The sequence below is a fragment of the Trypanosoma cruzi genome, genomic scaffold, assembly GCF_000209065.1.
Source record: "Trypanosoma cruzi strain CL Brener 1047053513145 genomic scaffold, whole genome shotgun sequence".
NCBI lineage: Eukaryota > Euglenozoa > Kinetoplastea > Trypanosomatida > Trypanosomatidae > Trypanosoma > Trypanosoma cruzi.
This window is the reverse complement of record NW_001849332.1, coordinates 40,512-62,713: the sequence shown is the minus strand read 5'-3', so window position 1 is coordinate 62,713 and position 22,202 is coordinate 40,512. Positions and strand designations below refer to the sequence as shown.

Sequence of the window (22,202 nt, the reverse complement as noted above, 5' to 3'; positions counted from 1 at the left end):
ACCGTACGCCGCACACCACGCACGACACACACTCCAATCCACGGCAGCAGGCACACACACACACACAGCCCTGCCGCAGCACCAACACACAGATGGAAGAGGGAGAAGCAAACAGGAGCGGCCCACAAGGCTCCACCGCATGTGCATACGGCGAGAGCGGTCCGTCGTGTCTGCACCCCTCATGAAGGGTACGCACACACACACGAGAATAGGTGCAGCGCACACAGCAACACAAAAGCAAAGTAACAATAAAAGAAGGAATGATCCCCGCACACCACGTGGATTGTTGTTCCACGGGAAGTGCAGCCAATATTCATCACAAAGCAGCTTGTCATTTTGTTGTTGTTGTATGCTGCTACAATAACGAGTGAGTAGCGCAAGGGCCGTCCGTACAAAAGTGGCAAGTATTCCGTCGCAAACGGGCCGTCGTGCGGGCTGGGGCAGTCAAAATTCCCAACGACGAGGGCATTCCCGCAGTGGATGAAGCGGAGTCTCCCGTGGTCCGTCGGGGGATCAGCAGCCCGTGGCGTCTCTGATGAGGCGGTGGCGGAAGCCCCTGTTCTATCTCGAGTACCCGCGTTTGTGCTTCCTGCGTGTGTTGCCTGCTGGCATGCCTGGCAAATTCGGTGGCGACCTGCGCGCGAGGCGCCTGCTAAGAGGACGGTGGCGCCATTGTGGCATCCGCATGCGAGGCCCTCTCCAACTATCGGAACGCCAGGCCGAGTACGTCGGGCATGTGCCCTCATATTGTGGACGGAAGAATGCGCTCCGCCAAAGATTCGGCAGGAGGACGTCAATCCGCCGCTCGCTGGTGGGCAAGGAGCTGCGGTGCTCACGTCGGGAAGAAGCTCCGGCAGAGGCGGGCCGTCACCCTCGGTTAGGAAGGGACGGCACAGCCGACACAGAAGGGTTGCTTGTGATCCGCAGGGCGTGCGCAGGCCTGTCGAAGAGTGGGCAGGAGTCGCACCGCGCCTGCGCACCGTGCCGCAACTCGGGGAACGATTTCCGTGTCGACACCAGAAATAGAGTTCTGCCACACCGACAGGCGCCTGTCATGCGGTGTGCGCGCCTTACTTTTCCTCCTGAACATCGTTCCAGCATAACCTTTTGACTGCAGTGAGGAAGTCCACGTTCCAGGCATTGACGCAGTCCTGCGAGAGGGATCGTGCCATGATGGCGTCAGCGTCCGCTGTCACGCTGCGTGGGATTCCGCAGTGTCATGGGAGAAATGTGGAGCCAACCGCGCGGCCTCAATCCACCAGTGAAAGTGGCACGGCACGAATCTCCTTGCCGACGTCGTCGTGCACCGCCAGCGCGTCAAGGCATAGCGCCTCCATCGCCGAGAGGGAGTCTGTGGCGGTAGGAACTCGTGTGGGCGATTGGGATGCTGCTACCAGGCGGGAAACTGGGAACTGTCCGTGGCCATGCTCAGTGGCAGGACACTCCGCTCGGCTGGAGCATGCAAGGCTGCCAGCAGCTGTGCGGTGAGGCCCCCAGGGAGCTCGGCTGTCCGGAGAGTCAAACGGCAGCGCAGCGGATCCAGATACATGGTCCTAGGGAGGCGCAGGCCGCTTCAACGGCCGATCGTCTGACACCGTCCAGGGCGTCCCTGGCGTGCCGTGGCTGGAGGACGCCCAACCCGCTGCAGCTCACAGTACCCCAGAAAACAACGCGGTGCTCAGCATGAGGGGCGCGGATGTGGTGCGGGGAGATCCCCATGTGGCGGCGGACGCGTCGCAGTCCGTTGAGGACGGCATCTCCCGGCAGAGAAATGGTCGTCGCTGCCTTCCCAAGTATTGGCAAAGGTGCGGTTTCCAAGCGGATTGCGCCACGCACGTCCTCAATATACCGGAGACGCGTGAGGCGTTCGTGCTGTGTGGGTGCGCGAAACCCAATGATCCTCCGCAGCGGTGCTGGACTGGCTGCCATGTGGGCAGAAGTATCCTTCGTTGATGCGCGTGGGACGAGCGATGCTGTGCAGCTGTCGCCGTGCCGCACTTCCAGGCTGTGGAGGTGAGTGGGAGCTGGACACGGTGCGATTTCCTCGCCGCCGTGGTGCAACGCAGTGTGGACGCATCCAACCAGACAGGATCGCATGGTGTGCTGGGACGCACCAGCTCCTGCGCCCAGCCGCAGCTGACGGCGGCGTGGCACGGTCTGCCCTGCAGCGGCGGTGACGTGCAAAACGAAATTGAGGTGTCGATCAATCGCATTGCCGAGCAGACGCACCAGGTGCGACTTGACGCGTGGGTTCCCACCGCCCAGACGATGGTCGGCAGCGTCCTCGTCAGAATGTCGGTGTGAAGCGATGCGGAACAGAGCGACCCCGTTCCCGTCGGCGTCGATCCTCAGGCTGTGCTCGGCAGACCATGTGGCCACAGCGGACACGGCAGTCGACATTGCCGCAGCACACGCACACACACGCCATGCCGCACACAAGCGGGCTGCCCCTGCACTGCTAGAGGAGCTCTCAGCGCGCTTTGGAATGTCGCAGCGGGCACCATTGGACTCGGTGCGTTGGCGCCTGTGGCTGCCGTTGGCGACGCTCCGATCCGCTCTGTTGGAAGTGCCGGCGTGGTCGTGGGATGGCGGGAGAGCAACGGCGGACACGGTGACCTCTACGCGGCGAGTTCACAGTAACTTCCTTGGCCAGTGGCAGTGCGGATGGAACGATCATAATGATCGCACCGCCGGCACGCTTGTTGTCGAGTTCCCCGAAAGGACAGCAGTGAAAGAAGGTCCGTCCACATGACTCTTTGCATCTCCGCTTCAGGGCTGCGCATCACAATTGGAGTTGCCGTGCGGTTATGCAACAGGGTATGATCTGCTGGGAGAGGGCGCTGTGCGATGCTCCTGCACCTGGGACTGGTGCTGTGCCGTTGGCGGATGTTGAGTGGCCGATCATACAAATATTGCGACACCACGAGAAGAGCAGACCAAACACTCCGCGTGGAGGGAGCGTTTCGGCCGATAAGGAATGTGTGCGACGGTGATGGACGCTCAGTCAACGACGGATAGAAGGTTTCTCCCATTGACGGAGTCGGTGCACATGCTGTGTGTATGGCCGCCTCTGTGGTTTCCTGTTACTCCGCTGCGTGGGCCGCATTCTGACGCATTACTGGCTCAAAGCCATTTTGATTTTCCTACTCTTTTTTTTCCTTTGTTTCTTTCCTCCCGCATCCAGGCTGCACTGCCGCTGCTGCTACTCACACGAAAACAAGAAATGCAGTTTCCTCAATTCATGCGCCAGCCACGCCGCGCTACACCGCTTTTCCCATTTCTGGTGTTGCTGCTGATGTGCTGCGCCAGTGGGTGTATTGCTGATGCACCCGCCCCACAGTACCGCTGTGGGTTTGACGTGATGATGAGGAGGAACGGCCCGCTGTCGACTGCAGTGGTGCGTGAGGTGCCGCGCAATGGACAGGGCGAGATGCAGGCGTACACCGTCGCCACACAGGATGACGACAGTGGCTGGGAGCCGATCCGCATTGCGGTTTCCATGGAAGATCTGGAGAGAGGCACGAACAAGAAGAGGAAGTACTGCGAAGAGGGAGAGGATGAGTGCTACAACGCCTTGGGGCAAAAGGTGTCATGCAAAGCAGAGCATGTCTTGACGGAGACAAAGACATAATCGCACACTCGAAAGATTCTCCCTGGTGCTGTCAAACTGCACACTGAGCGACTCCTTGTGAAACCCACTGGTGGGACGATAACTTTACCGAGGGCTATGAATGGACCGTGCAGCCACTTTACGATTCCTACCAGGCACAAGAGTGACGGTGTGCCGAATGCAGATTTTATCATCGACGCTGCTGCTATGCCATCAGGCACGAATAGCAGGGCTGTGTGGGCGGCCACGTGTAACACATTGACGGATTTTCGCCCTTCCATTGGCGCCATGAACTTTGATCCGAAGTACATGACTGACACGGCGTGGAGCGTTCGCGTTGCCGCACACGAAATTGCGCATGCACTTGGGTTTAGCCAGGAGAGCATGAGAGAAAAGAGTCTGGTGAAGAAGCGAGAGAGAAGTGTGCGTGGGACGCACCGCAGGATGGTGGCAGGGAAGCACGTTCAGGAGAAAGCGAAAGCGCACTTTGGTTGTGACTCTCTCGAGGGCATGGAGCTGGAGGACGAAGATTGCCCTCGGGAAAAAGCGATTCTTCACTGGAAGGGACGCCACGCGCGGGACGAGCTGATGGCCCCCGCAGTCGGTGCCGGCTACTACACGGCTCTGACGATGGCGGCTTTTGCGGATATGGGATAATACCGCGTGAATTGGAGCATGGCGGAGCCGATGAGCTGGGGCCACCGCAGTGGCTGCGACTTCCTGGAGAAGAAGTGCAATACAACCGATAACCTTGCCGCCAAGTATCCTCAAATGTTCTGCGATGCTACCGACACAGAGACGCTTCGCTGCACCTCCGACCGCCGTCACGTTGGGACGTGCACCGCAACCATTGTTGAAGACAAGGGGAGTCTGGTGGATAAGGACGTTTGCCCTGTCGTATCTTCCGAATTTCACGAAATATCGTCTGGGACAACGTACAGGACGTGCTTGGACGAAAATGTGTATTATCTCCCTTGGTCGCTGACTGGCGGCGGCTCGTGGTGCCTGGACGCGGAATTACTGGAGACGAAGGACGGTGATGGCCATAAAAGCGTCAAGGGAGTGTGCGCGCAGGTGTCGTGTGAGGAGGGCACAGTGAAGGAGAGGCACCTCGGCAGAAGTGGTTTTCAGCCTTGCACTGAGGACACTGACATCCCAGTGACGTTGAAATATTTTAGGAAAGGTGAGAAGATCAAGTGCCCACGTACGGCGAGGTGTGCACCATTGCCGCCAACGGCAGCAGTCTTGTCATTCCGAGTGCGTTGGTGGGTGGACAGGGTGACGAGCAAGAGGAGGAAGCAGAAAAGTCTGCGGTTGCTTCAGGGTCGCCTTCTCCGGAGGATACTCGTCCACAGTTGTCTCCTGTGGCGTCTGGTGCCTCCATTGATAAGGAGCCTCCCGGTGCTTCGGCTGCGGGTGTCGCTGGTGGTGGCCTTCATGCCGGTCTGAGGGGTGATCCGGGGGTGCGGACCGAAAGTGAGGACAACACTCAGCTGCGAGGGAGGAGACCTGGCAGTGGAAGCGAGGGAGCCAACAGAGCCTCCGGCCCCGACGCTTTTTTTGCGCCATCACCCGGCGAGGACGTTGCACGAGCGGAGGGCGACCCACGGGCGGATTGCCCAGCAGTGATTCCCAGTGCCTCCGCGCCTGTCACTTCGGTTCCGTCCGTCAACAGCAACGATTTTCAGACGATACCCGATGCGTTGGTACAGCAGGCCGACAGTGATGGCGGTGTGGCTGCTGCTACTGCTGGCCTCATTCCCTTTGTGCTTCTTGTTGTGGTCGCTGCGGCGGTAGTGGTGGTGCCTCTTTGAGCAGCCGCGGCGGCTGGGCGCAATCAAACTGCGGCAGGGCTACAGTATTTAATTGGTACATTGGCCCCGCACTCAAGATGTGCAAAACCGTAGCTATAACAGTATAATACACTTACTGCATTTCCCATTTCCTTTTTTGCTTGCAGGGGATGGGCAAAATGACCGGTTTTTATTGCATTGTTTGTTATTCTGGGAAAATGTATTTTTGTTTTATTGCTTAGAGGGTTTAACTTCCGTGAAAACTGTGTGTGAACGAAGTAACATGGAGAGAAAGGACAGGTCCCAGCACCACATGTATACACACGTTTTTTGATGCGATTGGGACGAGGGGAAATCACCGTACTCTAATCATGAGTAAAAAGTAAAGGAAATGTGTTCCAATGGAGGCGGGGTCGTGCCAGTAGCTGTTTTTCTCAAGGACAAGGACGACTGCCTCTGCCTCCGTAATTGGTGCATGCGGCTTTATCTTTTACACCTTTGCTTTTTTTTGTGACCTTGCTTCTTTTTTGTGCGTCATTGCGAGAATGTGGACCCAAAATAATTTCTATGCTTTGGCTTTTAATTTGTATGCGCCCTTTTTATTTTTCTGCCTTCCCGATTTTTTGCATCCGTTTTTGATTGGCTGTGTGTGTTTCGGGTGCTCTGCTGCACTGTGGGTAGTGTGTCTTACTTCCTTCTCTCCCTGCTGTTCTGATTGTGAAAACACGTTGTGGGTCAGGGTGCATGGCTCCGTGGTTGCGGCAATACTTGTTGTAGTTGCATTGGGGCAGCCCCGACAAGACTGCCAACGTGTGGCTCTTGGGTGTCTCGTTGGGCTCATTTTCGTCTCCTGCGCGATGGACTCCCATCGTCGGCGCATCCTTTCGTGCAGTGGCGTCAGCGCAACAAGGTGGCAATGTTGTTGTTGTTGCAGCTTCAGCTGTTTTGTGTTTCCCTCTGGTATTGTGAGGTGCAGGTGTCGGATGTGACGGCAATGAGCCGAAGATAAGGAAGGAGGAGGATGGTGCGTGCGTGCGTGAGGGCCCTGCAATGTTGGAACGGTGCGCACTGTTTGCGGGCTTGATGCGTCCCTTTGGTGCATGGCGTGTCTTGGTGTGTCCCTCTTGCCGTGTGTGGTGCCAGCCGGCTCTTCACGATTGTGGCAATGGCGTGTTGACAACTGTGTTTGGGTTGGCGCTGGCTGTTCCACCCTCTGGGGCTACGATGACGTATGCGTCACGATGAGCGACAACAATCGCGCACGACGCCTGGTCTGCAGACAAGTGACGCACCGACTGCCGACGCGACGCGGCCCTCTTGCCTTTTTCGATCCTTTGTTAGCCTACAGTCTGATGTCCAGCCGTAGTGGTCTCCTCTTTTCTCACTCCTTTTGTCTGCGACCGCATGCACTGACCATAACAATTGCACAATATAATTATTAAAGAGTGCAGGTTTGTGTGTCTGTGTGTGTATGTGTTTGTGTGTGTGTGCCTGTTGCCGTGGATTGGAGTGTGTGTCGTGCGTGGTGTGCGGCGTACGGTGCATGCCTGGCTGCTGCCCTCTCCTCATGTGGTGTGCCCTCTGTGTGTGTTTGCCGCACCTCTCGTCTCCCCTGTTGCTCTCCATCTCCCTCACTGTGCAGATCAGCTCCACACCACTGAACGACCACACTCACGATGATGACGATGTGCCGTCTGCTGTGCGCCCTGTTGGTGCTTGCCCTGTGCTGCTGCCCGTCCGTGTGCGTGACAACAAATGATGACGAAGATGATACTGAGACCACTATAACCTCTACAATAATTGGGCCAGATAACGGTCGTATCTCGGAGCCAAAGATGAAGTCCAATTCGCAAGAGTCAGCAGGTTTGGTGGAAGTGACGGAACAGGTTTTGGAAGAGGAGCCCGATGAAGGACTGGGACTAAATACGGATGTTGCTGCATTACAGTCAGAAAAAGCGGGCTCCGGTCCGGGAAAGGTTTCAGAAGAAATCCCCGGTCCGTTACAGGAACAAGATGCCGCCAATGCGGGAGAAGGTGTAAAAAATGCCAATACGGAAATAAAACCAAATAACACGACAACCACAACTACGACAAAGGCACCAATTACCACGACGACTACAACCACGACAAAGGCACTAACTACGACGACCACGACTACGACAACGACTACAGAGGCGCCAACCACGACTACCACCCGCGCACCGTCACGTCTTCGCGAATTCGACGGCAGCCTCAGCAGCTCTGCGTGGGTGTGTGCCCCGCTGCTGCTCGCCGTATCCGCGCTGGCGTACACCGCTGTGGGCTGAAGAGGTGTGTGCGGGCTGTGCGTGCCAGCACTCAACCGCGGGGATTTGTGCGCGCGTCCACTGTGGTCTGATGTATAAAGCAAGAGAAAATAATGATTGTGTTTTGCTTCACTTGCTTCTGCTGCCGTGCTGTGTGCTCCGCGTTGTGCCCCACATCCGCAACTTTGAACGCATCGCGGACACACTCGTATGCATGTGCAATTGAGCCCCTGGTTTTTTTTTTTTTTTTTTTGAATTCTTGTTTCTTATTGCTTTTTAAACTTCTGGTTTGCGGGGCGGTGTGCGAGTTCCGCAATCGTACTGATTTTATCTGTCCCATGTTGTGTGCGCTGCTGCTGGTGTGTTGACATTTGTTACTGTGCGGTGGCTGTTACTTTGGCTGTGTGACTCGTCTTTTCTTTTACTTCTTCTGCGTTGACGGGAAGTTAGTTTGTGCTGAAGGCTACACGCAAGTGACAGGAGTGATGGCGATGATGATGACTGGCCGTGTGCTGCTGGTGTGTGCCCTCTGCGTGCTGTGTTGCGGTGTCGGTGGTAGATGTGAGGCGGGGGTGGGAGTTGGTGCGCAACAGGATGGTGGTACGTCTCCGCCGGAATCAAAAGGACTTGAAACGTCTTCACAAGATTCCCAAGACTTAAAAGATAAGGCGCCAGTTGTTAAAGGAGAAGTACCACCCGCATCTCCCGGAATTAATGCTGAAGAAGAAGATGATGATGATGATGATGATGGTGAGGGAGACGGTGATGGCCAAGAAAATGGAGGGGTGGAAGTTGAAGAAAAACCAATAGGAAGGCAGGGTGGTCAAGGAGGAACAGCTGCACTGGGCTCGGATTCCAGGGAAACGAATTTAAGTGGCAGTGAGCAGGAAAATCACCAGGCAATTGTATCTGCAGAGGGCATTTCTCATTCCGACAGTCGGGAATCAAAAGCCATTCTTACGCAACCGGAATTTGAAGAAAAGAATGACTCCGACAAAAATACAACTGCAGTAGAGAATCCACTCACAACAGTTAACGGAGAGAACACACTGCCTGCGGGAGTTGCGGGAGGAAATCCTCCACCTCCAAAAGACGGTGTTGGTTCCCGCGAACAGGATGGCGAAGACACCACGAGTGAAGGTCAAAAAAATGTTCCGTTGCCAGAGTCCGCAGCCACACCACAAAGCCATCAAGACAAAGGCTCAGAAGGGACTGGAGAAGATACGAAAGCAACGACAGTAACCGCCAACACAACTGATACGACGAACACACAAACCAGTGACGGCATCACCGCTGTCTCCCACACCACCTCCCCTCTTTTGCTTCTTCTTCTTGTTGCGTGTACGGCTGCGGCTGCGGTGGTGGTGGCCGCGTGAGAGTGAGGGAGAGAGAGCCGTGCACCGCCCGCACACACACTCGTCCTTCACCCACTCTCTGTGTGTGTCCCCTTGCATGGACTCTCGCCCTCACCTCATCCCACGAAGCACACACATAATGTGCCCATTGTATATATTGCATGCACACCCATGCAGGCCCGTTGGTGCTCTCTTTTGCACGACACGCACCGCTGCCGTCCTGCCTGGCTGCATGGGCGGAGCACCGTAACTGTTTCTGTTTTGTTTTTATTGCATTGAGTGGGCGACCTCTCTCTCTCTCTCTCCCCCTGTGTGTGTGTTTTGCTTTACGGGAGCAATGAGAGTGTGTGCGCTGGTCGTCCCACGCTTCGGTTTTATTTTTGTTTTAATTGTGTTGTGGTTGAGTGCACCCATTCTGCCTTTTTGATTGGCGGCATGCTTTGAGTGCATATGCCTGAATATTTGTTTTTGTTTTCATATTGTTTATCCTGCCGAGGAAATGGCAACTACTCGTATTCTTGTAAAGCCACCGCGTTTTTTCTTCCAAATAAGCCATGCGGCAGTTGATCCACGTCACCCCACAGTTGACTGCAGCGGTTTTGGTGCTGCTTGTGATGATGCCTGCGACGCGGTTGCCAGCGGGTGCCTCGTTTTCACTCTGGTGTATTCCTTTTTCTTTCACAATGTGGTGCGTACCGACGGTGCGTGGGCGTCTCTGGTGGCAGTGAGGCACGTGCGCCTCACAGCGCAGGAGATGCGTTGCAGGTGTAGCACGTCGTTTTAAATAGCCAATGGGCGTCTGTTCCCGTGAAGGCGACAACAACGGCCCGGATGGCAGCAGGAGGCATTGCGGCTTTGTTTGGTGTTGCAGGGCGGCTTTATTTAACAGTGCATTTGATGTTAATTTTGTGGGACTTTTGTGGGAGAAGGTGGGAGATTGAGGGCATGAGGACTGAATTCCTTTGAGTGGCTGCGCTCCGTTGACTTGCGGCCAGTCGTTGCTCTCTTTTGGGGTTTGGCCGCCCGTCTCTTTTGTTTACTTCCCACTGCAGCATGTGGATAACACTGATCCGAAGAACATTTGTTTAGACGGGTGTGGGCTGCTGCCGTGCGTGGTGCGTGGACTATTTGATTGTGTGGGGAGGTGCGTTGGGGTGACGAATACTTCTGTTTTGCGTGTCGCGGTGTGTCGGAATGATGTTCGGATGACATGTGGAGGGTGTTGTTATTGTAGTTTGTGTGTCTTCTCTGGTGGAGCCGACATGTGTGCGGGGATTGTGGCATTGCTGGCTGACAGCTCCACGTCACTTTTCGGCATTCCTGGATGTGCTGAGGAATGACGGCTGGCGACCAGCGTGTTGTTGCTGCCGGTGGGAATAAGTGCATCGGGAATTGGTCGTTTTCTCTTTTCCGTGCTGGAGCCGATGGACTGGCACGAGGGCACCGGCTGCAGGCTGCCTGCCAGCACGTGTGAGCAGCGGATCCATGCACACACCGACGCTCATCGCAAGAGCTTGTGCAATCACAGTGGCCTTTGTGGCGTGCTTTTGTGGGCGTCAGCCCATCGAAGAATGTGTGAAACAAACGGCTGACTGCACACGAGGAAAATAAGTGCGTGCACTGTGCCGTGTTTCAGTGTCGATGGCAGGGTGGCAGGAGGCCCGTGCTGGCAACTGAGACCTTTGCGTCGCGAGGGATGTCGGTGTTGAATTTGGATCGTCGAGGGTGAAGTGATTTTGCTGCTGCCCGTGTGTGTGGCCACTCCGGCAGAGGGCGGACACAAAAGGGAGGGATGCAGACGCTGCGTGTGTGTGTGCAGGTGCCATGCAACAACGTCACAACAAACATGCTGCGACTCGGTGACCCTCACATCGTTGTGGTCCTCACGAACAGCCGAGGCACGGCCCACACCGATGCACTTAGTGGACGGACTGAGGCATCTTTTGAGGCGCTGCAGGGAACAGGATGCTTTGACGCAGCCACGACGTGCATGGAGTGTCACGATGGCACAGTCGGCTGTGGCTGGTGGAATATTTACTTCTCGGAGGCAACAGAGAGAGAGAGAGAGCTGCTCCTGCCGCTGGCGTCGTTGCTGCCTTTTGTTGCCTCCCATGCCGATTATTGTCTGTCCGCTGATCATAGGTGCTGTGCCTCCACTAGTGACGTCGTCTGCAGGCATTTCACAGCACCAGTGAAACACACATCACGTCGCATGCTTTGGCTGTGGATGTGGTGTTGTGAATGCAGCCGGCATTATTTTGCCCGACTCCTTTTCACTGCTTTGCGACGAATAGATGCGTCGCCGCCCGAGTCATTCACTGCAGCTCCGTGTGTTGTACTGCCAGCACAAGACTCTCTTGTTGTCTGACGCCTGGCTGACAGTCAAGCACCACTGCGTTGGGAAATGCAAGGATGTGGACTGCCGCTCACGGTGTTGGGCACCGCTGTTTGGATGCGGCGGCCACACGAGCGGATGTATTGTGGCACAATCAAATGCGTGAAATACGCGGGATCACAGCGGCTGCAATAATATCGACGGTGTGGCACCACGGAATATGTGAGAGGAGGTGATGCATGATGAATCACAGTGGGCGGCATGCGAGGGAAGTGCACCGCGACGGAGCGTCATCCCGCCCTCAGCCTGCAGGGTAATGTGCACCCACAAAATATATGGACGAGACGCCACCAAACACACATGCCCTTCCATGCACCAATAAATAGGAGCGAAGGTGCGTTCTGGTGCGTGGGAGTCCACTCACATATTATTTGTTTCCACCGCAATAAACGGTGAGGAATCAGGTGCCACAGCAACGAAAGGAAAAACAAAAGCATCTATTGCAACACTTTACCGGCGAAAGGCAGGAACAACACAAACCGAATTATTGGCTGCAACAACACAAGAAACATTCACAAGAGGAAAGAAAACAAATTTTGCACCCTGCAGGAATCCCCAACACACGATCCAGGCATGAAGGTTTGCCCTCCGCAAGAAAACAAGAACAAAACATGCGGACATCTGCCAACATCCAAACAGAAACACAAATAAATGGTTGCTTGATTTATTCCATTCCCTGCGCTTATATTTTTGAGCGTTGCGGCTGCTGCTGTAGTGGTTACCGGGCCTGCATGAAGTGGTGTGCGCTGAATATGAACGACGGCCAAACACAACTGAATTATTTTTGTGATGAATATTGGCTGCACTTCCCGTGGACCAACAATCCACGTGGTGTGCGGGGATCTTCTTTTTATTGTTACTTTGCTTTTGTGTTGCTGTGTGCGCTGCACCTCCTCTTGTGTGTGTGCGTACCCTCCGTGAGGCGTGCAGACACGACGGACCGCTCTCGCCGTATGTACATGCGGTGGAGCCTTGTGTGCCGCTCCTGTTTGCTTCTCCCTCTTCCATCTGTGTGTTGGTGTTGCGGCAGGTTTGTGTGTGTGTGTGTGTGTGTGTGTGTGCCTGTTGCCGTGGATTGGAGTGTGTGTCGTGCGTGGTGTGCGGCGTACGGTGCATGCCTGGCTGCTGCCCTCTCCTCATGTGATGTGCCCTCTGTGTGTGTCTGCTGCACCTCTCGTCTCCCCTGTTGCTCTCCATTCCCCTCACTGTGCAGATCAGCTCCACACCACTGAACGACCACACTCACGATGATGACGTGCCGTCTGCTGTGCGCCCTGTTGGTGCTTGCCCTGTGCTGCTGCCCTTCTGTGTGCGCTACAGAGGAAGAAGATGTGACCGAAAAAGAAACCGTTCCAAAGGATGACGAGAAGGAGGACCCAGGCCATGTGACGGATCCGCTTCTTACAACTTCTCCTTCGCCACAAAGAAGCCAGGAGAAAAAAGGGAAGGAGATACAGAAACCAAATACACCGACTCATACGTCACAGGAAACGGCTACAGTAACCGGAACGGCACAGTCCAAAAGTAATCCCAATAAGGTACAGGAACAAGAAGATGGGCAATCCACTAATGAAAAGACCGAAAATACGAACACTAACACGCCAAATGAACAACATAAGGAATCAAATGCACCAACTACGACTACGACCACTACGACAGAGGCACCAACTACTACGACTACGGAGGCGCCAACCACGACGACCACCCGCGCACCGTCACGTCTTCGCGAAGTCGACGGCAGCCTCAGCAGCTCTGCGTGGGTGTGTGCCCCGCTGCTGCTCGCCGCATCCGCGCTGGCGTACACCACTGTGGGCTGAAGAGGTGTGTATGGGCTGTGCGTGCCAGCACTCAAAGCCACGGGGACATGTGTACGTCTACTGTGGTCTGATGTATAAAGTAAGAGTAATTATGATGATTGTTTTTTTTGCTTTACTTGCCTCCGCTGCCGTGCTGTGTGCTCCGCGTTGTGGCTCCCTGTATCCGTCACGTCGAACGCATCGCGGACACACTCGTATGCATGCGCACTGGAGCTCCCGGGTTTTTTTTTCTTTATTCTTGTTTCTTATTGCTTTTTAAACTTCTGGTTTGCAGGGCGGTGTGCGAGTTCTGCAATCGTACTGATTCCAACTGTCTCGTGGTGTGTGCGCTGCTGCTGGTGTGTTGACATTTGTTACTGTGCGGTGGCTGTTGCGTGGCTGTGTGACGTGTCTTTTCTTTTACTTCTTCTGCGTTGACGTGTTGTTAGTTTGTGCTGAAGGCTGCACGCAAGTGACAGGAGTGATGGCGATGATGATGACTGGCCGTGTGCTGCTGGTGTGTGCCCTCTGCGTGCTGTGGTGCTGTGGTGCGGTGCCTGTGGGGTTTATGCAAGGGAACTTGACAACAACGCAGTGGGTGGCTGCATGGCATCGGGTGTGTTGGGAATGAGAACACTTTATTTGTCGAGCGGTTGCAATAAAACCACACCGACGCCGCCATTGCGATCAGCATTCTTCATCGATGCCATACAAGCCGAAGAAAGGGAATTAAAAGATATTTCTCAGGAACGTAATAGTTTGGGTTCAGTTTCAATTCCACCACCACCGCCGCTGCCAGCGCCAGAAACACTGGAAGCCCCACCACCACTTGGTGCCAGTGTTTCTGAAGCTAGTGGCCGCAGTGAAGTTGGTCCTGCCAGTCAAACTGATGGTGATGGTGATGGTGGTGGTGGTGGCTCAAGTAGAATTTCTCACGGAGATAAACATCCCATTTTGAAGGTTTCTGGTCTTGTTGATGAGTCTACATCCTCCACTACCAATGATGGTGACGGTTTGAAGAACACCGACGTTGAGTCGGCCACTCAGAAGGATAATTCTTCAGGAACAGATGAACAGGCAGGAAAGGCGCTTGATCTGCCCACATTGCCCACAGTGCAGAATCCGGAGGTGTTGCATTCCGACAAAAATAAAATCCCTCCAAATACACAAGAAGCAACAAATGTTGAAGCTCGTGATAATGGTGCAAGTGAAGGTCGTACCGGGGGAAAGTGACGTACATGCCAAAGACTCCTCCAGCATGTCGTCTGTCGAGAGCAAACCCACAGGACAAATATTATTGACAGTGCAACCAACGGGACAAAGTCCACCAACTGCAGCAGGTGACACACGGAATTCAACGCAAACAAATGAAAAGACGACAACCTCAGGAATCGGAACGGACACTGAAGCACCTAAACCGTATTCAAAGAATGATGTGGCAGAGCAATACGATGAAGACAGAGACCCATCAGATTTGATAAGGGGTGCAAATACAGGCCATCCGACAGATACAGCATCATCACCCATTTCTACAAGTGGCAATGGTGATTTTCAGGGAATGGCGAATGAAAATGGTGACTATTCTGAAAGGCACAATCCCAACGAAACCCACGACGACCCCGCAGATGGTAATGTCAACTTCGGTCCTAAAGCCAGTGAACCAGTACCAGAAACAGTGAAAACGGTCACCGCTCAAACAAACGATACGGTGACGCCTGGCGACGGTGATGGCGGCACCGCGGTCTCGCACACCACCTCCCCTCTTTTGCTTCTTCTTCTTGTTGTTGCGTGTACGGCTGCGGCTGCGGTGGTGGCCGCGTGAGAGTGAGTAAGAGAGAGCCGTGCACCGCCCGCACACAGACTCGTCCTTCTCTCACTCTCTGTGTGTGTGTCCCCTTGCATGGACTCTCGCCCTCACCTCATCCCACGAAGCACACACATAATGTGCCCATTGTATATATTGCATGCACACCCATGCAGGCCCGTTGGTGCCCTCTTTTGCACGACACGCACCGCTGCCGTCCTGCCTGGCTGCATGGGCGGAGCACCGTAACTGTTTTTGCTTCCATTGCATTGAGTGGGCGACCTCTCTCTCTCTCTCTCTCCCTGTGTGTGTGTTTTGCTTTACGGGAGCAATGAGAGTGTGTGTGCTGGTCGTCCCACGATTCGTTTTTTTGGTTTTTGTTTTATGTTTTACTTGTTTTGTGGTTGAGTGCACCCATTGCACTTTCTGATTGGCTGCATGTTTGGATGCGGTCACTGGATTTTTCTTTTTTATATATGTTTTCGTTTTTGTTGAGGAAGTGCCAGTCTCTTGTATTCTTGTAAAGCCACTAAGATTGTCTTTGGCGTATGGCATGCGGCAGTTGGTCCACGTTAACCCCACGGTCTGCATCGCTTCTGGTGCTGCTATTGATGATCTGTGCGATGTGATTTGCCAGCAGATGTCTTGCTTTCACCCTGAAGTATCCCTGCTCTTTTCTTGACGATGTGGTGCGTACCGACGGCGCGTGGGCGACTCCGGTTGTGGTGAGGGTCGTCCCTCTCACAGCGCAAGATGCGTCGCGGGTGTACGGCGTCTTTTTGAAGAAACAATTGGCGCTTGCCCGCAACAAGGCGTCAACAAAGATTCCGGATGACAGCAGGAGGCACTGCGGCTTCTCCTGGGCCCCCAGCAATGGCGTCGCACCCTGTCGCGGTGCTGGGGTTCTGGTTGCATATATGAACTCCGCAGCAGGGCGTTGCTGCGAGCACGACGGAGACCAAGGTGACTCCACCCCTCGAGAGGGTTCCACGCCATGCCCGGTGTGGGGAGGTGAAGCGGTATGCTTGCGGACTGTCTGAAAAACTGCACGACCGTTTCGCTGCAACCACTCCGTTGATACCACCCGTTGCGGTGACGTCCACAAGAACCCTGGCACCGAGGAGGATGGCTACATCACTGTTTGGCAGCTTAACATTGCAGGCCTCTCGTCCGTAAAAAATATTGCATTTGCTGCGCGATGGGAGCAGCATCAAACTGAAATGGTTCTTTTCCAGGAAGTAAATAACCGCAGTGACGTAGCGAAAAAGGTTTCTGGCCATAATGACTACCTTCAGGCCCGCACTGGGCGCGGTGGTGGCGTTGCCATTCTGGTGCGCCACTCTCCACCGTGCGAGCGCGTGTCGCTCCCTGGCACTGAACTCCTGGAGACCATTGCTGTCCGCTTATTTCCACCAGGCTGTCGCAGCATTTGCGTGGTGAGTCTCTACAGCCCTCCCACAGCAACCGTTCAAGATTCTACATTTATCAATACCTTCCGTCGCTTGGGCCCCGCTGCGATTATCGCGTGTGACCCGAATTGACATCATGAACTCCGGGACAGTCATATATATACCATCAACGACTGGAGGAGAGAACTTCGCCGCTGTTTTAATCGATATGGATTTCGGACTGGCAAATGATCCGGCGCAGGCAACACGGATCACAAATCGTGATGTCTCGTCCCCTGACGTGACTGCGTATTGCGTACTACGCATCTCCCACTGGACATCCACTCCCCACATGGATTCGGACCACTCCTTAATATATTACTCGGTAGGGATGGACGATGGCATTCCGCGAATAGCCAACACGCTGCCACGGCGGGAAAAAGCCACCTTTGCCCTGCGCAAAGCGGATTGGCCTGCTTCCACCTCGTTGTGTGAAACACTCCCTGCCACCGCGTCCACATGGTTGGACGTTCTCAGAGGCAACTTGCGAGAAGCTGATCGCCATATCCCGCGCGGCAGCCGTGGAAACCCCAAAACGATGTGGACACACGAAATGGAACAAGCCGAGATCGCCGCGGAAGCAGCATACAACGCACACATTGCCTCGCCCGGAGACAGCCTGGTTCGAGCCGAATTGATCCAAAAAGAGGGGAATAAAATCAGGCCTTACGCCGTGGCTTCGCTATGCCTCTGGAAGCGCGTGTGGAAAAACATGAGGCTTCATCCAGCCCAAACTGGCGAGATCTTCGCGGTGTGGCGGCGCCGCACCCTCATCCTCTGGGATCGGTTGTGCTCCGCACTGATCTTTGGACCGCGTCTGCGCCCAGCCCCGGAAACAGGCAAATCTGCTAGTCCGTCATTTTGTGCGGGTTTCACGTGCCACATCACCTTGTACTGCTGCTGCTGCTCGCTGCACTCCTTTGAACTCTGGTGACTGGGAAATGGATCGGCCTTTCCCGCCGTATGAACTTGACGTGACCATCCGTGACTTCTTGCTCGGCTCGGCCGCTGGCCCCGACAACAAGTTGAATGAATTCCTGCACCGTCTCGGGCCCGTTGCGCGCGGCACAATTAGAACGATGATCCACAACCCCTTCGCAAATGGCAGCATGCCTGGCTCCTGGAATACGGTGGACACTATTCCTATTCCCAACCCGGGAAGGATCCATGCCGCCCAGTGAGTTACAGACCTATCACGCCATTCTCTGTTTTACTAAAGTTAACCGAAAGGATGATTCACCGCCGTCTGTCAGCGTTATTGCCGCACCACCCACGTCAATTTGGCTTTACACGTTCGCGTTCTTCATCGGACGTGGTGACACTTGTTATCGATAAATTACCCGTGGATTGAATGTGTTCAGCACTGTGGGGTATGAGCGCCCTGGAGGCGGCGCCCCCACACGACACGCTCGTCGCCATCGCTCGCTCGTAGTTTTGATTGATTTTTCGACTGCGTTCGGCACCGTTGACCATGGGAAATTATTTGGCATGCTTGACGGACTCCCGCGCCTTGGCCCCGAACCAAACGCTGGCTGCACAACTACCTGCGGGGCCGCTATGTTAGGGTATGCACTCGCGAACAGCACTCCCGGAAACAACTCACCTCAGCCGGAGCACCACAAGGCAGCGTCCCGGGACCCCAACTCTTCCTCCACTGTGTGGATGATCTGCTGCGCCGCATGGGCAACATCTATTCTGCCTCCGCACTCATGTACGCTGACGACCCCACGCTTGTTGCCTCAGGTGCGGACATTTATGCATGTGCTGCGGCAATGCCACCCGCCCTGTCCCTTGTATCGACATGGACTGTCGAGCACAACCTAAAAATCGACGTCGATAAGAGTGAGGCTGCTCTATTCTACATCTCTTTACACACACTGTCTGGCGAGAAAATAATCGATCTCCATCTTGATAGCGGGAACCTACGTATTCAGTCACGCCCAGTGCGCTTGCTGGGCAGCACGATTGATCGCCTTCTTAATTTTGGCACGCACGCCTCCACCGCTTCAAAGCAGACCATGCTACGCCGTTAACAATTGTGACTGGTTGCACAAGCTAGTGCGTCCCATCTCACCATGCGATTCTTTTTGATTGGATGCGTCCACAGTGTGTCACTATATTGTGGCGAGGCAATTGCCCCATGCCTTGCCTACAACTACCTCCATCGCATGGAAGTACGGTACCGCGACAGTTGTAAAGCATCTCTTGTCTTCAGCGCACCAACGGAAGACACATCTGTCTATTTGGAAGGCAATCTTCCCCCGCTCCGGAAGATACTCTGGCTCCGTGCACTCACACAACAGGAACGCTGTATACGCCTCCATGATTATGGGGATTTGCGTTCCCCTATCTACTCGGAACCTATGCCTCCGTCCATGCATGGGAAAGCGGCGACATCAATCCCGCTTCAGAGAGATGCCGTTATTAATGAATTACACCGCGTCTGTAACATTATTGGGACACCCCGCAACCACCTTCGCGCTCCCCTCCTATTCAACATCGAATTTTTCATGGGACACTGTGAGTTGCAACAAAGTGAGATTATATCAGCGACTCTTTTCCAAGACACCTCTGACGATGTGAGGCGCACGGCTTTTGACTCTATTTACTCCTCTTTGGGGGATTATGATTTTGAATTATGGATGGACAGTCCTCCTCTCCCGTTGAACCCGCATCTGGATCCGTTGCACTATTGTACGACTCCACCACGGCAAATGATGCCCCTGTGGAGGTCCATCGTGCAGCAGCTGGCAGGCTCGCGTGCTCATATAGAGCAGAGTGCCTTGCCATCGAAAATGGCTTTGGGCATCTTATACCTCCTTGTCTGGAAATATCCCAATCGCCCACACGAATTCTGGTGGCAACGGACTCCCTGTCAGCAATTGAGGCGTTCCGTTGCCCATTGGCCATGCGAGACCGCGTTACTGAAGCGATTTTAATTATGCCACTTTCCTTGGTGAAACGAGGTCGTCCTGTAGAATTTATATTTTCCCCATCACACTGCGGTATCCCACGCAATGAGGCAACTGACGAAGAAGCCACGATTTCAATTTCTCTCCCGCAAGAGGGCATCCTAATCTGGCACGTGGACTGCCTTACCGCGGTCAAGAGGTTATGCTGGAAGGAATTCCAGGAGGAAGCAGAAGGCGCGTACACCGCACGCCAGGCGCTCGTCGGTGTGGCGAGGACCCCATTCCTGATCTCCTCGCAGAAATAGGGCGTCGAATCGCGTCTTTGCGCACAGGTGCGATGCGACTCCTGCCCACTCCTCGGCAGACCGACACGCGCCCTGCAGGTTACAAGCAACCCTTCATGTCGGTGGTGCCGTCCCTTCCTCACACTGAAGAGACAGGACCGCCCCGACCGCCTCCGAAACCTCCACCTAGCGTATCGACGGCACCTCCTCGTAGAACGAAGAGCAGCGGATCAACGTCGCCCTGCCCAAGCTGCAGCAGAGTCTTCTCGTCCATCGTATGAAGGCACACGCCCGACGTGTCCACCCTGGCACTCCAATCGCTGGAAAAGGCATCGCATTTGGATTCTGCGACAGCTCCACCGTATTCCCAAGAAGTGCCTCACGCGCAGGTCACTACCAAAAATGTCAAGCGTATCAACGGGCTAAAAACGGACAGCGCACCTCCGCAAGCTCCAATGACAGCCATAGCCCTTCAGCCACTCCGCTACGGCAACCACCACCAGCCGCTGAGCCGCCTGAGGGTCCACGGGAGGCCCTGCCGCACATGCTGTGGGATAACCCCTCTCGCACGATAGCACCGTTTAGGCTTAAAAACTGGCCACGTTTCTACGGACAGTCCTCAGCCTATCAACGAATAGTAACCGCAACGTATAACAAAAAGAAAAATTTCATTTATTCTCAGTAGAAAAAAACGTCACCTTCACACTCGCAATTGCCACCAATGAATTCATTGCGTAATACCGCTCTGAGCTGCAATACTTCCTGGCATCATCCAGCTCCCTTGTCGACACATTGACGCGGGTGGGCGCCCATCCATTCCTCCCAACGACGATGCATGTCTGCAACGTACCCTCTGCTCCAAAAGGACACTTCCCTCACCACAGCCGGGATCGACCTCGCGCTGGCGGCACGCACCGCTTTGTCAATGGAGCAGGAATACGTCAGGGTGACAGCAAAGCACCCGCATGCACAACACATCACAGGCATCATCACAAGCAGAAGCACTGGAGGCCGCAGGGTGACGTGGATCAACTGACGCACGGCATACGTATAAAAAACTTATTGGCTTCACAAGGATACAAAACACTCACACTCTCCTCGTAAAAAATAAAAGGAAATAATAAATTCATGCGTCCGAAGTAAACGCATGCCGCAAATCAAAAAAAGCGGAATGGGTGCACTCAACCACAACACAAGTAAAACAAAAAACAAAAAGCCGAAGCGTGGAAGGACCAGCACACACACTCTCATTGCTCCCGTAAAGCAAAACACACACACAGGGAGAGAGAAAGAGGTCGCCCACTCAATGCAATAAAAACAAAACAGAAACAGTTACGGTGCTCCGCCCATGCAGCCAGGCAGGACGGCAGCGGTGCGTGTCGTGCAAAAGAGAGCACCAACGGGCCTGCATGGGTGTGCATGCAATGTATACAATGGGCACATTATGTGTGTGCTTCGTGGGATGAGGTGAGGGCGAGAGTCCATGCAAGGGGACACACACAGAGAGAGAGAAGGACGAGTGTGTGTGCGGGCGGTGCACGGCTCTCTCTCCCTCACTCTCACGCGGCCACCACCGCAGCCGCAGCCGCACACACAACAAGAAGAAGAAGCAAAAGAGGGGAGGTGGTGTGCGAGACAGCGCTGGTGCTGCCGTCACTGTCGCCAGTTGAAGCGGTGGCATTTGTACCAACGGCAGTTTCGTTTTTTGTGGGTTCTTCGCTGTTTTCCGCAGCATTTTCATGCTGTTGATGTTGTTTTTCCTCTTGTTCTTTTTCTTGTTTTATGCTCTCTTCGTGCTCTTCTTCCTGCTGTTCCTGTTTTTTTTGCTGATCTCGTATTTCTTCTTGTAGATGTTCTCCTTCCCGTTCCTCTTCGTGTAGATGCTCTTGATTTTGTCCAGACTGGTGTTCGACTGAATTATCGTGATTTTGGGGTGCTTTTTTTGCTTCATCTTCTCCGACTGTTGTAACTCGCAATGCTTCGTTTTCTGTTTCTAAAGGAGGAGGAGGAGCAGGCTCATTTTTACCTCCAGAAGAACCCGAAGGAATTTCATCGGTGCCACCACCTCCAAGAGAAGTTCCACCACCACCACCAGGAACCCCGGCACCAGCAGCACCAGCAGCATCAGCGAGTCCAGCGGGACCAGGGCCAGCAGCGTTGGAAATTTCACTTGAACCCAAATCGTTCTGCATTGTAACAGAATTAATTTCTTCACCCGACGCCTCAACGGCAGTAACGGGCAACGTTGACCGCAATGGCGCCGTAATCCCCGGTTTATTACATCCGCTCGACACATGAGACAAACCCGTGCCCAACTCTCCCGACGTCGTACAACCACCCACTGCGTTGCTGTCGACATCCCTCGCATAAAATCCGCCGGCACCGCACCACAGCACGCAGAGGCCACACACCAGCAGCACACGGCCAGTCATAACCATCGCCATCACTCCTGTCACTCGCGTGTAGCCTTCAGCACAAACTAACTCCCCGTCAACGCAGAGTAAAAGCAAAAAGAGAGAC

At 54.4% G+C, this 22,202-nt stretch overlaps 5 protein-coding genes and 2 pseudogenes across 5 annotated transcripts, besides 18 other annotated features; 5 read left to right on the top strand and 2 right to left on the bottom strand.

Annotated features, from left to right (window-relative positions):
* Nucleotides 1-1,732: part of a sequence feature (areas not merged during assembly with more than two copies in the genome that could not be assigned to a particular haplotype) that runs on past the window's edge.
* Nucleotides 1,519-2,400, bottom strand: Tc00.1047053507237.320 (uncharacterized protein; the record flags this gene model as incomplete). The annotated part of the gene is made up of 1 exon (XM_814496.1): nucleotides 1,519-2,400. One exon carries the CDS (start codon nucleotides 2,398-2,400, stop codon nucleotides 1,519-1,521), a length of 882 nt encoding a protein of 293 aa, XP_819589.1.
* Nucleotides 1,733-2,684: a sequence feature (heterozygous, non-Esmeraldo-like haplotype).
* Nucleotides 2,685-6,571: a sequence feature (areas not merged during assembly with more than two copies in the genome that could not be assigned to a particular haplotype).
* Nucleotides 2,978-5,059, top strand: Tc00.1047053507237.310 (annotated as a pseudogene).
* Nucleotides 6,572-8,693: a sequence feature (heterozygous, Esmeraldo-like haplotype).
* Nucleotides 6,858-6,893: a microsatellite.
* On the top strand, nucleotides 7,080-7,709 carry Tc00.1047053507237.280 (mucin TcMUCII, putative; the record flags this gene model as incomplete). Its single annotated transcript, XM_814495.1, has 1 exon — nucleotides 7,080-7,709. The coding sequence occupies one exon, from the start codon at nucleotides 7,080-7,082 to the stop codon at nucleotides 7,707-7,709; it is 630 nt and encodes a 209-aa protein (XP_819588.1).
* Nucleotides 7,476-7,597: a microsatellite.
* Tc00.1047053507237.270 (mucin-associated surface protein (MASP), putative) lies at nucleotides 8,174-9,064 on the top strand (the record flags this gene model as incomplete). The annotated part of the gene is made up of 1 exon (XM_814494.1): nucleotides 8,174-9,064. The coding sequence occupies one exon, from the start codon at nucleotides 8,174-8,176 to the stop codon at nucleotides 9,062-9,064; it is 891 nt and encodes a 296-aa protein (XP_819587.1).
* Nucleotides 8,417-8,442: a microsatellite.
* Nucleotides 8,694-8,890: a sequence feature (areas merged during assembly that could not be assigned to a particular haplotype. This can correspond to areas where the two haplotypes were merged or to regions with more than two copies in the genome that were merged during assembly.).
* Nucleotides 8,891-9,015: a sequence feature (heterozygous, Esmeraldo-like haplotype).
* Nucleotides 9,016-13,785: a sequence feature (areas not merged during assembly with more than two copies in the genome that could not be assigned to a particular haplotype).
* Nucleotides 12,472-12,499: a microsatellite.
* On the top strand, nucleotides 12,686-13,255 carry Tc00.1047053507237.260 (mucin TcMUCII, putative; the record flags this gene model as incomplete). The annotated part of the gene is made up of 1 exon (XM_814493.1): nucleotides 12,686-13,255. One exon carries the CDS (start codon nucleotides 12,686-12,688, stop codon nucleotides 13,253-13,255), a length of 570 nt encoding a protein of 189 aa, XP_819586.1.
* On the top strand, nucleotides 13,719-15,056 carry Tc00.1047053507237.250 (annotated as a pseudogene).
* Nucleotides 13,786-14,656: a sequence feature (heterozygous, Esmeraldo-like haplotype).
* Nucleotides 14,122-14,151: a microsatellite.
* Nucleotides 14,657-14,720: a sequence feature (areas merged during assembly that could not be assigned to a particular haplotype. This can correspond to areas where the two haplotypes were merged or to regions with more than two copies in the genome that were merged during assembly.).
* Nucleotides 14,721-15,606: a sequence feature (heterozygous, non-Esmeraldo-like haplotype).
* Nucleotides 15,607-22,202: part of a sequence feature (areas not merged during assembly with more than two copies in the genome that could not be assigned to a particular haplotype) that runs on past the window's edge.
* Nucleotides 16,130-20,259: a mobile genetic element.
* On the bottom strand, nucleotides 21,242-22,126 carry Tc00.1047053507237.220 (mucin-associated surface protein (MASP), putative; the record flags this gene model as incomplete). The annotated part of the gene is made up of 1 exon (XM_814492.1): nucleotides 21,242-22,126. One exon carries the CDS (start codon nucleotides 22,124-22,126, stop codon nucleotides 21,242-21,244), a length of 885 nt encoding a protein of 294 aa, XP_819585.1.
* Nucleotides 21,434-21,556: a sequence feature (GA-rich).